Raw genomic sequence first — 14,332 nt, 5'->3', positions numbered from 1 at the left:
TTGGGGTAAAAATGTACTTTTTTTCACTGAGCTAAAAAATCTAGAGGAAGTTTTCCTAAGGAAGACATAGGAATATGTTCCTCTTACTAGAAATGAAAATGTGGTAAGCCATATTTTAGTTTTCTTTCACTAACATTTGTAACTAAATGGTTGACTTCTAGTTTCCAGGAAAGAATGAGTGGCAGAGTTAAAGGTATAAGAACAATTTCAAAGCCATCACAAATAAATCATTTAGGAAAAAAGGTATGTTTTGGAAATCAATAAACAATAAAGTCAAGTCAACTAGTATATATTAAGAACTTTTTAATATAAAAGTCACTGTGATAAGTCCAGAGAAATAGTTTTAGTTCTCAAGGAGCTCACAATTTAATGGGGAGAACAATGTGCAAATTATGTACTAACAAAATATGTATAACAAATTGGTGTAATAGCAGGGAGAAAGTGTTAAGATTAAGAACTGGAAAATATAAAAGATTTTTCTGGCATTATGTAGTTCCAATGGGAGAGTTTAAGCTATTTAGGTGGGAACAGAATCTAACTTTAGACTGGAATTCAGACTTTAACCCATTGAGGAGTTGAGGTGCTCAAATAAATCGTAATAGGTAGAAGGGAAAGAATGGGAAGGCTAACAAAAGAATTCTACATTGTAACTAACTGAAGTTACAAGCATATAGATAAAGGGAATAAAGTTATTTGATTTACAGAAAATGTAGCTACAAATAATCTTATATTTTTGATGAAATACACTAAGAAGGAATTCCAGGATTCTTTAGAAATTATTGGCATTAACAAATAAAAATTGGGGCTACTATTTTTTTACTACATATTTTTGTGACTAAAAAATAAAAGTCCAATGTAAAACACAACACTGAAGCATACATTAAATATATAATTTTTATCATTTGATTTTGGATCACATAAGGTCAATTTTGGTTTTTCTCACTGTCAATGTGATACTTGCCATCTATTTTGGAGATAGGAAATTGTTTTTACATATCTACCACAAAGACAATTTCCCACTGACTTAGGATGGTAGTTACTTTTTTTGTAAATCCCACTCCACAGGTTTATGAGGTAAAATTACTTAATTTCTAAATCGGTTTGGATTCTTTTTGTTTTTTTTAACTCTTACTTTCTGTCTTAGAACCAAACTAAGGCAGAAGAGGGCCTATGCAATGGGTTTAAGTGACTTAACAAAGTCACGAAGTTGAAGTGTCTGAGGTGAGATTTGTACCCAGGACCTCCTATATTGGCTTGGCTCTTTCTCACTGAGCCACCTAGCTGCTCCCTCTCTTTAGTTTTCTGAGGGCAAGACCTCCTAAAATAAGTTTTACAGCCAAGGATGTTTTCCTCTATCTTCCCTACAGTATTTTCCCGGAGGTTAATTCTAACCCAAAATAAGAAAAATATGGCTGTATATTCCGTATTTTGTGTTTTTCTATGGAAAATTGTCAATTTTTTACATACTACATTCGTGACTAATATCAAAAAAGTGATGCTTCGAAGCTCACACTTTAAAGCTGTGCGTAGTTTTAAAATTTTGAGTCGAGCTGTGGCTAACCGTCAAAACCATACATTTTCACTCCGTCAGTAGGTCTTTTCTCTCATCAAACATTCTCAGTCATCCGTCAAATCTTAATAAGCAGCCGCGAATAGGGAGGGGAATGGTTTTAGGGAAAATTAACCGTTAACCCCGCCCACCTACATCTGCTTAGCCATTAAAGATTCTTCAAACATATATTCCTTCACAAAAACCTATTTGTACCCTCTTCTCCTCAAACCAAACTCACGAATATCCCATAACCCTACCTCTCTTGCTCCTCACCTTGGGCTTTTGCCCCAGAATCTCCTCAGTTTTCTTTCCTTCCTCCCTCACTCACCTGCTACTTTCGGTTTCTGAGGTGAGGAGCTCGGTGAGACGCCCCTCGCTCAGGCGCACGCGCAAACATATAACGAACTACATACACTGTGACTCGCGCACCCTGTCACATAGACTGGGTCAGAAAGGTTAACGGTAGGGAATATACTATTTTTCCTACTTCCCCCAACTCACTTCTCTTATCCCCGGCAAATTCAAAAGCACAGTACCAAAAGCGGTCCCGAACCACCAACACAAGATGGCGGCTTTCGCGATTATTGTGGCCCCACCCCCACAGCAACACCGAATTTCCTCAGCAAACAGTAACTCTCAGTCACCATGGCGAAAGTCCCGGTTTGGCGTACATTCATTGGTGGCTGCGATTTGCGCGCCTGCCTCAGACCGATTTTCATTGGTTGTTTTTTACGTCAATAAAGACCCTGGATTCCGAAGCCACGCCCCTAAGGCGTGGCTATTGGTTTACTATATCCAACCGCTTGGCGAAAAAGTGGGAAAAAGGGGCGGGCGGGCGGGGGGGAGGGGTAGGGGGTACAGTGTGGTACTTCATTTAAATTTTGATTTGATCCCATTTTGTATTGATGATTACAGCAGAAAAGGATCTCTAGTATTCAGATCACCATACAAGAAAAGAGCTTTGCTGTGGATGGGACCTAGACAAGACGTCTTAAAAAGCAGCATATTTTCACAAAAAGGAACAAATCAGAATCGTTCACGACCAAAGCATACCCATCGTCAACCCCATACTGGTACTCAATATTTTTCTAATCTTTGATTCCTAAAATAATAAATTCCTAGGTAAAAAGTACTTTAAGCATTGCTTTTAGTATCTAATTTTTAATTTTCTCACGCCTTATTAGTTTCTTTGGTACTTACAGTGCCTACTGGCTTCCCTGAAAAAGTGTAAAATTTCCGTTTCCCCTCATAAACTCTCAAGACTGCCTACTAGGATTGAAGGTAAAGAACATTAACTCAATTTTAAATATTGCTTTGGCCTGCGGTTGTCATTTTTAAAAAGTTAAGAAATTACTCAGTTTAATTTTCATTTTATTTTAGTTATTTTGACATACATATCCTATTTTCTATATAAGTTTTTACGATAATGGGTATATATCGGATTTTCAAGCCGATTAATCAATTCCTTTTATTTTACAAATGAGGAAAAGTAGGCTATACTACTTTCTCATGTTTATCAAATTCATATGTTCTCAAAGGGGACAAATTAAAACTTTTCCCAACTTTGGAACTCTTTGTTTTCCTATTACTAATATAAAAAGGTAAATAAATAAGTTCTCCAATTACCGTAAGTCTTCAAAAAGAAATTGTATTCAATCTTTTAGGTCGGAGGGAAGAAAGTGTCTTGTGTTCTGTATATTGTTCGGCCGAAAAAATTCCCAAGGTTCCTTGCGGCAAACTTTGGACTGTACCATTTCTTTAATTGAAGGTGTTTCAAGGGTCTGAGAATATCTCTGAAGAAAAATAGAAAAGATAAAGAAAATAGTTTTGAAGAAAAATTTAAATTTAAATTAATGTGGTAATCAGATAAAGGAGTTTTAGTAGTTAGTATTTTATATCATGGCTAAAGAGATCTGATTAAAAAAAAATTCCTCTCTGCCGAGTGGTACAGTCTTCTTTTGATCTCGCGGTCCCTGGTTCGTTTTTTTTTTTTTATCCCCTTACTCTAGTTGGAGAGGAAGGCGACGCTTCGGCGGTTACGGCGTGAAGGAGGGGGTAAGACTGACCCAGAAAAGGTTTATTCTGTAGCGTGGTTAGAGGAATTTTAGTTGGAGAAAAGGTTCTTTTTTCATTTATCTATGATGAAATTTGGAAATTCAGCTGAGTAGTGGGATTAAAGTGGAGGTTGGGTGGCGTAGAATATAAAAAGGGGTGGAGAAAAAAATGTTTCAATTGAGAGGGTTTTGATTATTCGTTTCCTTACATTATTGTGACAATTTTTAAAAACGAAATTCTTAAGCTATTTGAGAAATGACCTCTTAACATTAAAAAAAAAAAGGATTGGGGTCTACTCAGTTTAGAAAATGGGTTAGGTATTTGTGTTGATTTAACTTGTACTTGAGGTAATCAGAAAATGTCCTCGGGTGGATCTTAAGTTTTTTTTTAAGGTGGTTGACTTTTTTGTAGTCTTTAAAATTAGATTTCGTTGTACTGAAGTTTTGGGGCCAAAATGTTATATTTCTAGGGCTAGTTTTTAGCATGAGAATCGGGATACTTGAATTTAAATCGGTTATGTAACGACGCGTAACAACTTTTATTAGGGAGGGGGAGGGGCAACATCCGGGACTCTTGAGTTGAGTAGTGTCGGCCATTTTGTATCTTTGTGAGGTAGTTTCTTTTTTTCCCGCCGTGCCGCTTGCAACCTGGGAAGTGATTTCGTCACTGCCCCACCCGTATAGTCTCACCTAATACTTATTATTTATCCCCCTACTTCACTTTTAACTTTTCCCTAATCCTATAAAATAGTTTTACTCAATAATATATCCCTATTTCTATTTTCTAGTTCTCTTTTATTTCTCATATCACCAATAAGCCCTTACTTCATCCCAGATTACATTACTTTTATTTCCAATAACAATGCTCTGTGCCTCCTAACCCTTCCCGTTATACACCAGATGGTCATTGATATACTTAAAATCCAAATCTTCCTATTTAATGGCAAAGCAAATATTAATACCTTCTTAACAGATCTTCCCCGTTGGGAATTCCATTTATGGCTTTTTTTTTAATTCAGATAAACTTTTATTTCCTATTTTCCAAACAATCCAAATAAAACAGTGTATCACTGATTTTATCTCTACTATCTATCCAGCCCTGAATGTTTATAGTCTGCCATTTTAAATTGTTTTTAGGGATTTTCTTAATTATTTAGTCTTAGACAAGGTACCTCCAAACTTTTGCCTCATTTTACTCATCTGTAAAATAGGGATAATAAGTATCTACTTAACAAGACTTGAAAGATGATGAGATTATTTGTAAATTAATTAGTATGTATTCAATACCTGATAAGCACTTAATGCTTACTTAATTCCCTTCTCTTTCATGATAACCCAAATATATTTACTTAAATTATGGGTAGCTTCAACAATGACAAACTTTTTTACCCCAAATCCTTCTCAGCACTGTCTTTCACTATGTCCTTACTGCTGCACATATTCCAATATTCATAAATGCTTGTCACTCTCCTTTCTCTTGAACATTTAATTTACTCTTTCTCACTAAAAAGTCAGATTTAATTGTTTATCATTTCTATTTCAACCAGATGTCCAGTTCGCCTTTGTCTAAGAAACGGTGCGTGTCCAAACCTGATCCAAAGCCAGGTTCTAATCACTCCCCTGCCCACCTCATACCAGCTGAAGCTGCCACAGCATCTGCCAACGTAATTATCTCGACTCAAACATCAGAAACTGAAAACAATTGCAATTTTATATGCTTACAAGTCCCTGCTAATCTCATTTCTAAATACGTCTACAGGGGATGGCAAAAAATGGAAGTGAACCAGATATAGATGAAGGACTATACTCAAGACAACTGTAAGGCTGAGGAAAGGAGCATGGTGTTGAGGGAGGAGGGACAGACAATAAAAGCAGGTCGTTCAAAATGAAAATAGAATGTATTCCAAAGGCCATCCCAGCTGAGTACCTATCTCCGCTTTCTTCCCAGATATGTCTTGGGACATGAAGCAATGAAAAGGTTACAAACATCCAATGTTCTGATATCTGGCCTCCGTGGCCTTGGTGTTGAGATTGCAAAGAACATCATCCTTGGTGGTGTCAAGGCTGTTACTCTACATGACCAGGGTATTGCTCAGTGGGCTGACCTCTCTTCTCAGGTTACCTCTCAATTTTTATACTTATGCTTTTCTCCCCTTGAAATCTTTTTTTTTTTTTTAATTCCAAAATCCCCAGAACTCCAATTATTTGTTTCCTTTTCTCTTTATTCACAGTTTTATTTACAAGAGGAAGATATAGGCAAGAATCGTGCTGAAGCATCACGGTCTCACCTGGCTGAGCTAAACACTTACGTACCTGTTTGTGCATATACAGGTCCTCTTACTGAAGACTTCCTGAGCAATTTCCAGGTACACAATAATGAATTACTGAGATTTCCTAGCCATCCTTGAGATCTAATTTGTTCTTACTTCTTCCCCTTTAAAACAAAACAAAAAAAACCTTAATCTAAGATTTTTTTTAAATTATCTTTGGAGATTTTCTTGATATTTAAAAAATATAAAATTCTATAATTTTTCTCCCCTCAAATGTCTTGGTCTTCTAACCTTTTCATAGCTCTCAAAACTTCCTAACCAGTTTGTTTTCTATGGCTAAACTTTCAAATTAGCCCTTTTTTTTAAGCAACTTCAAGATATGATGTCATCATATCATCAGTATTAGTAAGTCCTATTGTTTTTTCTCCTCTGGTACCCTTAGGTAGTCGTTCTCACAAACTCACCCCTAGTGGAACAGTTGGATGTTGGTGAATTTTGCCATAGTCATGCTATTAAGCTGGTAGTGGCTGATACTCGCGGCCTCTTTGGGTAAGTATTTCCCTTTTAATCTTCCCATTTTGCAAAGCTAGGTACTAGGGGCTAACAAAGAGTATACCAATTTATATAAAATCCTGGACAGATAAGAAAATTATTAGATAAATTAAAAATATCAGAAAAAGTTTTAAACATATTAGAAAATTTGTAGAAGACAAGATATTTAAGCAAAGAAAAACTTTACCTCCTGCAGGCAGCTGTTTTGTGACTTTGGGGAGGAAATGGTCTTAATTGACTCAAATGGAGAACAGCCGCTCAGTGCCATGGTCTCCATGGTAACCAAGGTGAGAGGCTAAATATTGAGATGCCTTGAGGCAGTGAATGAATTTGAGTATTAGAAGTGGGGCTAGTAATTTAAAAATCAAGTAACTTGGGGGGCCCTTAGGTGGCTCAGTTGATTGAGAGCCAGTCCTAAAGATGGGAGGCCCTTGGTTTAAATGTAACCTCAGTCACTAGGTTTGTGGCCCTGGGCAAGTCAATTAACCTCTGTTGCCTACCTAACCCATTCTGCTCTTCTGCCTTGGAACCAATATACAATATTGAGTCTTAAGATGGAAGGTAACAGTTTTTAAAACAACAAAAGACAAGCATTGCCCTTTTACTGGCTTTTCTCGTTATTTTCATAGGACAGCCCAGGGGTAGTAACCTGCCTGGATGAGACACGTCATGGGTTTGAGAGCGGTGACTTTGTATCCTTCACTGAGATACAGGGTATGAGTGAGCTTAATAGCAGTCCGCCTGTGGAAATCAAAGTCCTAGGTGAGTCGGGGAAAATAAAAGTGTTTGGAGCCTAGTTTGGAAAAGGCTGGGAGCTACACAACATCCTCTCACTCCTAATCTTTGGTCCGACAGGCCCATATACCTTCAGCATCTGTGACACAACCGCATTCTCAGACTATGTTCGAGGTGGCATTGTCAGCCAAGTTAAAGTGCCCAGGAAGATCAATTTTGTGAGTCCTGTGATTAGGAAATATTAGTGTGGTGATGAGATTGATGCTGGTCAGGGTACTCTCTGCCCTGACCAGATTGCTACCTTTTTTCACAAACTAGATATATCTTCCTTTCCCAATTTCCTACCATTCTTTGTCTTGTATTAATATGTATGTGCATATTTACTTAAATGTTGTCTGCTCTATTAGACTAGGCCAGTGAGGGGAAACTATAGCCTGGATCTGGCCCACAGGGAATAGTTTGCCCATCACTAGACTATGGCTATACTTGACTACAGATTTTTCTTTGCAAACTTTCTTTGTATCCCCAGCATACATAATAAGAGTTTAATAATTGTGTGTAGACTGACTGATTCACTCGCTTTTGCTTCAGAAATCGCTGACCAAAGCTTTGGCTGAGCCAGATTTCGTGATGACAGACTTTTCCAAGTTTTCTCATCCACCTCACTTGCACATAGCTTTTCAGGCTCTACATAAGTTCTGCAGCCAGAATGGCCGACTTCCTCGTCCCCAAAACCAGGTACTTATTGTTCGGAAAGGAATGGAATTGGAGTGAGGACGCTGAGAAGAACATTAGTGCTTGTTTCTTACATTCCTAGGGATAGAGGTTGCAATTTAGACTATGGTCTCTTTAAACTAACACTATCTTCCCTCTCTCTTAACCCATCTACAGACAGATGCCACAGAAATGGTTGGACTGGCACAGGTGGTAAATGAATCTGCCCCACCCCAGGTGCAACAGAAAAACTTAGATAAGGAACTAGTGCGACAGCTGGCTTATATGGCAGCTGGAGACTTAGCTCCTATCAATGCCTTTATTGGGGGTCTGGCTGCTCAGGAAGTAATGAAGGTAAGCAAGGAGATAAATTCTAGAGGCCGAAAGATGAAGAGTGAAAGGAGGACTTCTCTAAAATAATACGATATTCTGAATTATGTATAATGCTTATGAATTCTGGACTGTTTATTGCATTAACCTATTTTAAACCAAATTATGGATCATATTCAATTTTTGTCTTCAAACTTTGCTATACAAACTAATCTAAACCCCTACATCTATTTGTCCTCCCATTACCTCCCAGACTTTTATCTGTGTTTTCCTAAGCCTCGTGGATCTGTTAACCTTCTGTGTGCTGGTCCATTGGAACTATATCTGTTCTTACTCTGTTGATTATCCTATCCTTAGACCAATGTTCATCCACTAATCCTGTCTTTCATTGACATGTTGTTTCAATTTCTTTATACTTTTAACTTGTTTTTCTAAATTTTTACAGCTTACATGGTTGAACTCATAAATTTGTCTCTATCTTGTGATTAGGCCTGCTCAGGAAAATTCATGCCTATCATGCAGTGGCTTTACTTTGATGCCCTGGAGTGTCTTCCTGAGGATAAGGAGACCCTGACCAAGGCCAACTGTTACCCGGTATATATTCATTTAGGTACCAGAATGAAGTAGAGAAACTTTAGACAAGATTTTTTGATATGATGTGCCTTTTTGCTACAGAGGCAGACTCGGTATGATGGACAAGTGGCTGTTTTTGGCTCTGACTTACAAGAAAAATTGGGAAAACAGCGATTTTTCCTGGTGAGTAATACGGATTTACTGATATTTTCTGGTTATACCTTAATTATAGCCCATACCTGACCTCAAGTCCACCCATATGACTTATCTTTTTTTTTTTTTTTTTTTTTCCCTGTATCCTAACTCTATTTCTCTTTATGGTACAGCCTTACTCCTAAAATCTTGTTTCTTTATACCCTATTCTTCCATGAGCTTCTTCATCCTCAGGTTGGAGCTGGGGCTCTTGGCTGTGAACTACTCAAAAATTTCGCCATGATGGGCCTAGGCTGTGGGGAAGGTGGAGACATTACTGTTACAGACATGGACATCATCGAAAAGTCCAATCTCAATCGGCAATTCCTCTTTCGGCCTTGGGATGTTACAGTAAGGATCTAAGTGGCATATCAAAAGTAGGATATAGGGGGACCAAGTGTTTCCACAATCATAGAGGTTATGGTCTTGATTGGTTGGTGTACTGGGTGGACTTAAAGTGCTATAAAGTAATTCTGGTCTGTTCTATGATATTCCAACTCTACAGAAGCTGAAATCAGATACAGCAGCTGCTGCTGTGCGACAAATGAATCCACAGATACATGTAACTAGTCACCAAAACCGAGTGGGACCTGACACAGAACGAATCTATGATGATGATTTTTTCCAGACCCTGGATGGTGTGGCCAATGCACTGGACAATGTTGATGCCCGTGAGGATGGCAAATTGGAATTTTCCTTCCTTGTCTAAACTTTTTTTGTCTTGAATTAATGTAAAAGATAGAAAAGGATTCAGAAGGGCAGGCTAATTTAGAAATTAAAGGAAGACCAAAATTATTTCTATTTGGTCCAGCAGGATAAAACTACAGGGAATGAGTAAAAGTTGTAAATAATTATATTTAGAATTTATGATGGTAGAGCTATGCAGAAGCAAAACATGGTCCTTAAGGGATATGTAGTGGAAATGAAATTTCTTTTTGGACATGATTTGGAGATAACAGCTAAAACCCCTTCTGAGTTACATTCTTTAAAAAGAACAGTGTGGTATAGGGCATTGAATAATAGGGTATCTAATCACATTGAAAAAGTGATCATTAGGGGGCAATTCAGTAAATAGAGACCCAGACCTGGAGACTGGTATCCTGGGTTAAATTGTGGTTTCAGCTACTTCCCAACTGTTAATTGGGAAGTCATTTAAACCCAAATGCCTAGTCCTTCTCATTTTCTTCCAAATATCAATTGTAAGAAGAGTTTTAAGTGATTAATATTGTTGGGAAAATTGACACGTTATCTATAACCAGATATTTTTTGGTCAGATAAAATCAAAGTTTAGATTAGAACAGTGAGTCTGTATTCTAATTCATAATCCTAACCCTAACTCCCACTGTCTCTTGTGACTGCATTTCTTCTAAGGATTCCTTTCTTTTACTCTAGGAATGTATATGGACAGACGTTGTGTGTACTATCGGAAACCATTGTTAGAGTCAGGCACACTAGGAACCAAAGGGAACATCCAGGTCGTGATACCTTTCCTGACAGAATCTTACAGCTCCAGCCAAGACCCCCCTGAGAAATCCATCCCTATCTGTACACTGAAGAACTTTCCCAATGCTATTGAGCATACACTTCAGGTCTGAGAAATGGGTCAGGTTTTAGGGAGGATTTATTGGGGAAGGTGGGTTTCTCACCTTAAATAAATAAAAATCCATGCCTTATCCCAAACAGTGGGCCCGGGATGAGTTTGAAGGCCTCTTCAAGCAACCAGCAGAGAATGTTAACCAGTACCTCACGTTAGTATTGCTGCTCCCTTAACCCATATGTCCCCAGCTCTGGTATTAGCTAGAGTAGCCACAGTATCCTTACATCTATCCTTGTTTCTTGGACTTTATTTGACAACCTTATTTGATGATGTAGGAATCTCTCATTATAAATACTATTCCTATCTTGAGGGCTTCTACTTGCCCATCTGTTTTCTTCCATTATAGGGACCCAAAGTTTGTGGAGCGAACTCTGAGATTGGCAGGGACACAGCCTCTAGAGGTGCTAGAAGCTGTCCATAGGAGCCTAGTGTTGCAGCGCCCTCATGACTGGACTGACTGTGTACGCTGGGCCTGCCTTCATTGGCACGCCCAGTATGCCAACAATATCTGTCAACTTCTGCACAACTTTCCTCCAGAACAGGTATTCATTCCCCATTCATCAACTGAGTTAAGCACCCAAAACCAATCTTGGAGACTTTTGCTCACCTTCTGTCCTTTTAATCTCTGACAGCTCACAAGCTCTGGTACCCCTTTCTGGTCTGGACCTAAAAGATGCCCACATCCCCTTATCTTTGATGTAACAAATGTGAGTATTATGTAAACATGTTCCTTTTTTGGGCCCCTGGGAAGTAGGTATCCCTTGCCATGAAAAACACCCAAATTTTGATCTGTAATCTTAGGTAAGTTGTTAGGGGGGTTGCTTGTTTTGTTTTAGAATCAATTCTTTGTGTTGTTCCAAGGCAGAAGAGAAGTAAGGACTAAACGATGGGAGGTTAAATGACTTGCCTAGGGTCACATAGCTAGGAAGTAGAGGAGGCCAGATTTTAGTTTTTCTCATCTTGGCAGATTATCTTTAAGGTCCTATACATTTCACCTCTGAACCTATGAATCCTTTTTGGTTTGTTTTTTTCCTCATAGCCTTTGCACCTGGATTATATCATGGCAGCTGCCAATCTCTTTGCACAGACATATGGACTAACAGGCTCAAAGGACCGGGCTGCAGTTGCTACTCTTTTACAGACAGTGCACATCCCCAAGTTCACCCCTAAATCTGGTGTCAAGATTCATGTTTCTGATCAGGAGCTACAGAGTGCTGGTGCATCTGTTGGTAAGTACCAGTTGTTTGCTCTTGATCCTTGAGATTATTTTTGCAGTCTTATTTTAAAACACTCATTTCCCTAGATGACAACCGCCTGGAGGAACTGAGAACTATGCTTCCTAGCCCTGAGAAGTTGCCCGGCTTCAAGATGTCCCCAATTGATTTTGAGAAGGTGAATAGGGTATTGTGGGCCCAGGATAATTAGAGGGAATGTTATTTTTATGTACATATACCTGTTAGAAGAGGTTTGTGTGTGTGTGTTCATTTCCTAAGTATAGAAATGTAAAATCTCTTTCCCCTTTATAGGATAATGATAGTAACTTCCACATGGATTTCATTGTGGCTGCATCTAACCTACGTGCTGAGAACTATGACATTCCCCCTGCCGATAGGCATAAGGTGAATCCATTAATTTAAATTTTGTCTGTTAGCTTGATGATTATACATGAGTATGAACATAAATGTTTATACTCTAGTTTCAAGACTGACCAGAAAGTTGGGGGCACATATTTGATATTTACAGAGCAAATTGATTGCGGGAAAGATCATCCCAGCCATTGCCACAACTACTGCTGCAGTGGTTGGTCTTGTCTGTCTGGAGCTGTATAAGGTGGTTCAGGGACACAAGCGGCTTGAAGCCTATAAAAATGGTTTCCTCAATCTTGCCCTACCTTTCTTTGGCTTCTCTGAACCTATTGCTGCACCCCGTCACAAGGTAACATTAAGAGACTCAATAACTGATATGGGGAGAGATTAAAGGGATAGATGAAAGGATTTGGCCATGGGGAGGAGGAGGGAAAATGTTATTGTTGTGGGTAGATAAAGCTGATGATGGACTTGAGCCTTCCTAATCACAGTATTATGACCATGAGTGGACTCTCTGGGACCGCTTCGAAGTCAAGGGGTTCCAGCCTGGTGGTGAGGAAATGACTCTCAAACAGTTCCTGGATTATTTCAAGGTAGCAATCTAAGAGACAGAAGGGTGAAGGGGGGGTTAGAAGTTAGCATTTCTAATCAAAGATTACTTTACCTTTACCACAGACAGAGCACAAGTTGGAAATCACAATGTTGTCTCAAGGTGTTTCCATGCTCTACTCTTTCTTTATGCCAGCTACAAAACTCAAGGAGCGACTGGATCAGCCGTGAGTTTTTTCAGGATAACTATTGTGAGAATGAGAATAAACAGCCTTTACCTAGGGAAATAGATGGACCTAGGTTTGTCCAATCCATACAAGTTCATTCTTTAGCTTTAGGGGCTTTTTTAACAAATATTTGATCACTTCAAACAATAGTTTGTCATGAGCCCAATTAGAGAAAGATATATAACTATCTCTAGGTATAAAACTTATCTTTCATCTTCTATTTTGAATCCCAGAATGACAGAGATTGTGAGCCGAGTGTCAAAGAGGAAGTTGGGCCGCCATGTGCGAGCATTGGTACTGGAACTCTGCTGCAATGATGATAGTGGTGAGGATGTAGAAGTGCCTTATGTGCGCTATACCATCCGCTGATACCTGGCTGCTGTTTTTCCTACCCCTTATCCATTCTTTTCCACTCTTCTTTAATTCCTTTTCTCCATCCTGCCCAACCACCTTTCCCCAGTAAGGCTGGCTAGGTGGCCCAGATCCACAGGATCTATTCCACTGGCATAGCTCTGCTCAATTTAGCACTTGGGGAAACCTTTCTACTACTGTTGGAAACCTGAATTCAAAATAAAAGAGTTATTAACAGAAAAAAAAAAGTCATATTAAGAAAGGGAGAGAGAGAGAGAGAGATAGATAGATAGAGAGAGATAAAGAAACTGAAAAAGATATTGATAGTGGTAGAGCCAGAGACATTAAGGCAGAGGGAGACAGAAGGACGTATACTGAGAAATGGAGAGATAATGACAGAGAAAGTAGGAGAAAGAAAGGGAGAAAGATGCAGAGGGGTTATGAGAGAAACAGGCAAAGTGATGGAGTCAGAGGGAGAGCGAGAAAGGAATGATGAGGAAATGAAAGCTCAAATGAGAAAGAGCAGAGCAGGGGAGGACTTTGGGAATCCATGCAGACCAGGTGAATGTCATTTCTGAAAGTTATTGGGCCCTGCTAACTGTAGTCACTCCCAAGAGACTGGAGACCCTGACTACCCTTCCAAGGCGGAGAAGACAAGGGAAGTCAGCTGGTGGCTGCAGAATGCTGGGACTGTAGGAACTATATAATGATTCAATATTTGAAGTATGTCCCTATTCTTCTTTTAAGAGGTTTTTTTTCTTGATTACTTGATAATATCCAAGTGAACACATTCTAATCTAGGTTTTCATATTTATTTCAAAAAGTTCCTTCAAAGCACCTAACAGCCATTTTTCCTTTGTTTCTTTCCCCAAAGTTTTGCTCTTGCGAATGGACAATATTAATAGTTTGCCCCTTGAAATCCGGTCCATTGTAGCCTAAAATCTATACAATGGTGTCTCAACTTCTGTTTTATGATTTTGTTTTTACTTCTCTTTCATCTTCACCTGCATCATTCCTCCTTCAATTGGCGGATAGATAGATAGATAGATA

At 38.8% G+C, this 14,332-nt stretch overlaps 1 protein-coding gene across 1 annotated transcript; it reads left to right on the top strand.

Moving 5' to 3' along the window:
- Positions 1 to 5,153: 5,153 nt before the first annotated feature.
- Positions 5,154 to 13,300, top strand: LOC123231343 (ubiquitin-like modifier-activating enzyme 1). The gene is made up of 25 exons (XM_044657598.1): positions 5,154 to 5,270; positions 5,366 to 5,424; positions 5,555 to 5,723; positions 5,838 to 5,972; positions 6,319 to 6,425; positions 6,625 to 6,715; positions 7,058 to 7,190; positions 7,284 to 7,381; positions 7,755 to 7,901; positions 8,055 to 8,231; positions 8,697 to 8,801; positions 8,883 to 8,963; positions 9,168 to 9,323; positions 9,478 to 9,643; positions 10,365 to 10,561; positions 10,656 to 10,720; positions 10,916 to 11,111; positions 11,202 to 11,276; positions 11,609 to 11,798; positions 11,873 to 11,961; positions 12,096 to 12,188; positions 12,313 to 12,504; positions 12,647 to 12,748; positions 12,831 to 12,931; positions 13,165 to 13,300. Exons 1-25 carry the CDS (start codon positions 5,154 to 5,156, stop codon positions 13,298 to 13,300), a joined length of 3,177 nt encoding a protein of 1,058 aa, XP_044513533.1.
- Positions 13,301 to 14,332: the final 1,032 nt, after the last annotated feature.

This window comes from Gracilinanus agilis, chromosome 1 (genome assembly GCF_016433145.1).
Source record: "Gracilinanus agilis isolate LMUSP501 chromosome 1, AgileGrace, whole genome shotgun sequence".
NCBI lineage: Eukaryota > Metazoa > Chordata > Mammalia > Didelphimorphia > Didelphidae > Gracilinanus > Gracilinanus agilis.
Note: the sequence above shows the minus strand (reverse complement) of the source record. Positions and strands in the feature narration are given on the sequence as shown.

What these genes read in the sequence shown, in the direction of transcription:
- LOC123231343 (XM_044657598.1), top strand. Translation starts at nt 5,154, where the DNA reads ATGTCCAGTTCGCCTTTGTCTAAGAAACGGTGCGTGTCCAAACCTGAT. An exon ending in ACTTCCTGAGCAATTTCCAG is followed by an intron (nt 5,973 to 6,318) that starts GTACACAATAAT and finishes TGGTACCCTTAG; the next exon opens with GTAGTCGTTCTCACAAACTC. An exon ending in ACTGGACAATGTTGATGCCC is followed by an intron (nt 9,644 to 10,364) that starts GTGAGGATGGCA and finishes CTTTTACTCTAG; the next exon opens with GAATGTATATGGACAGACGT.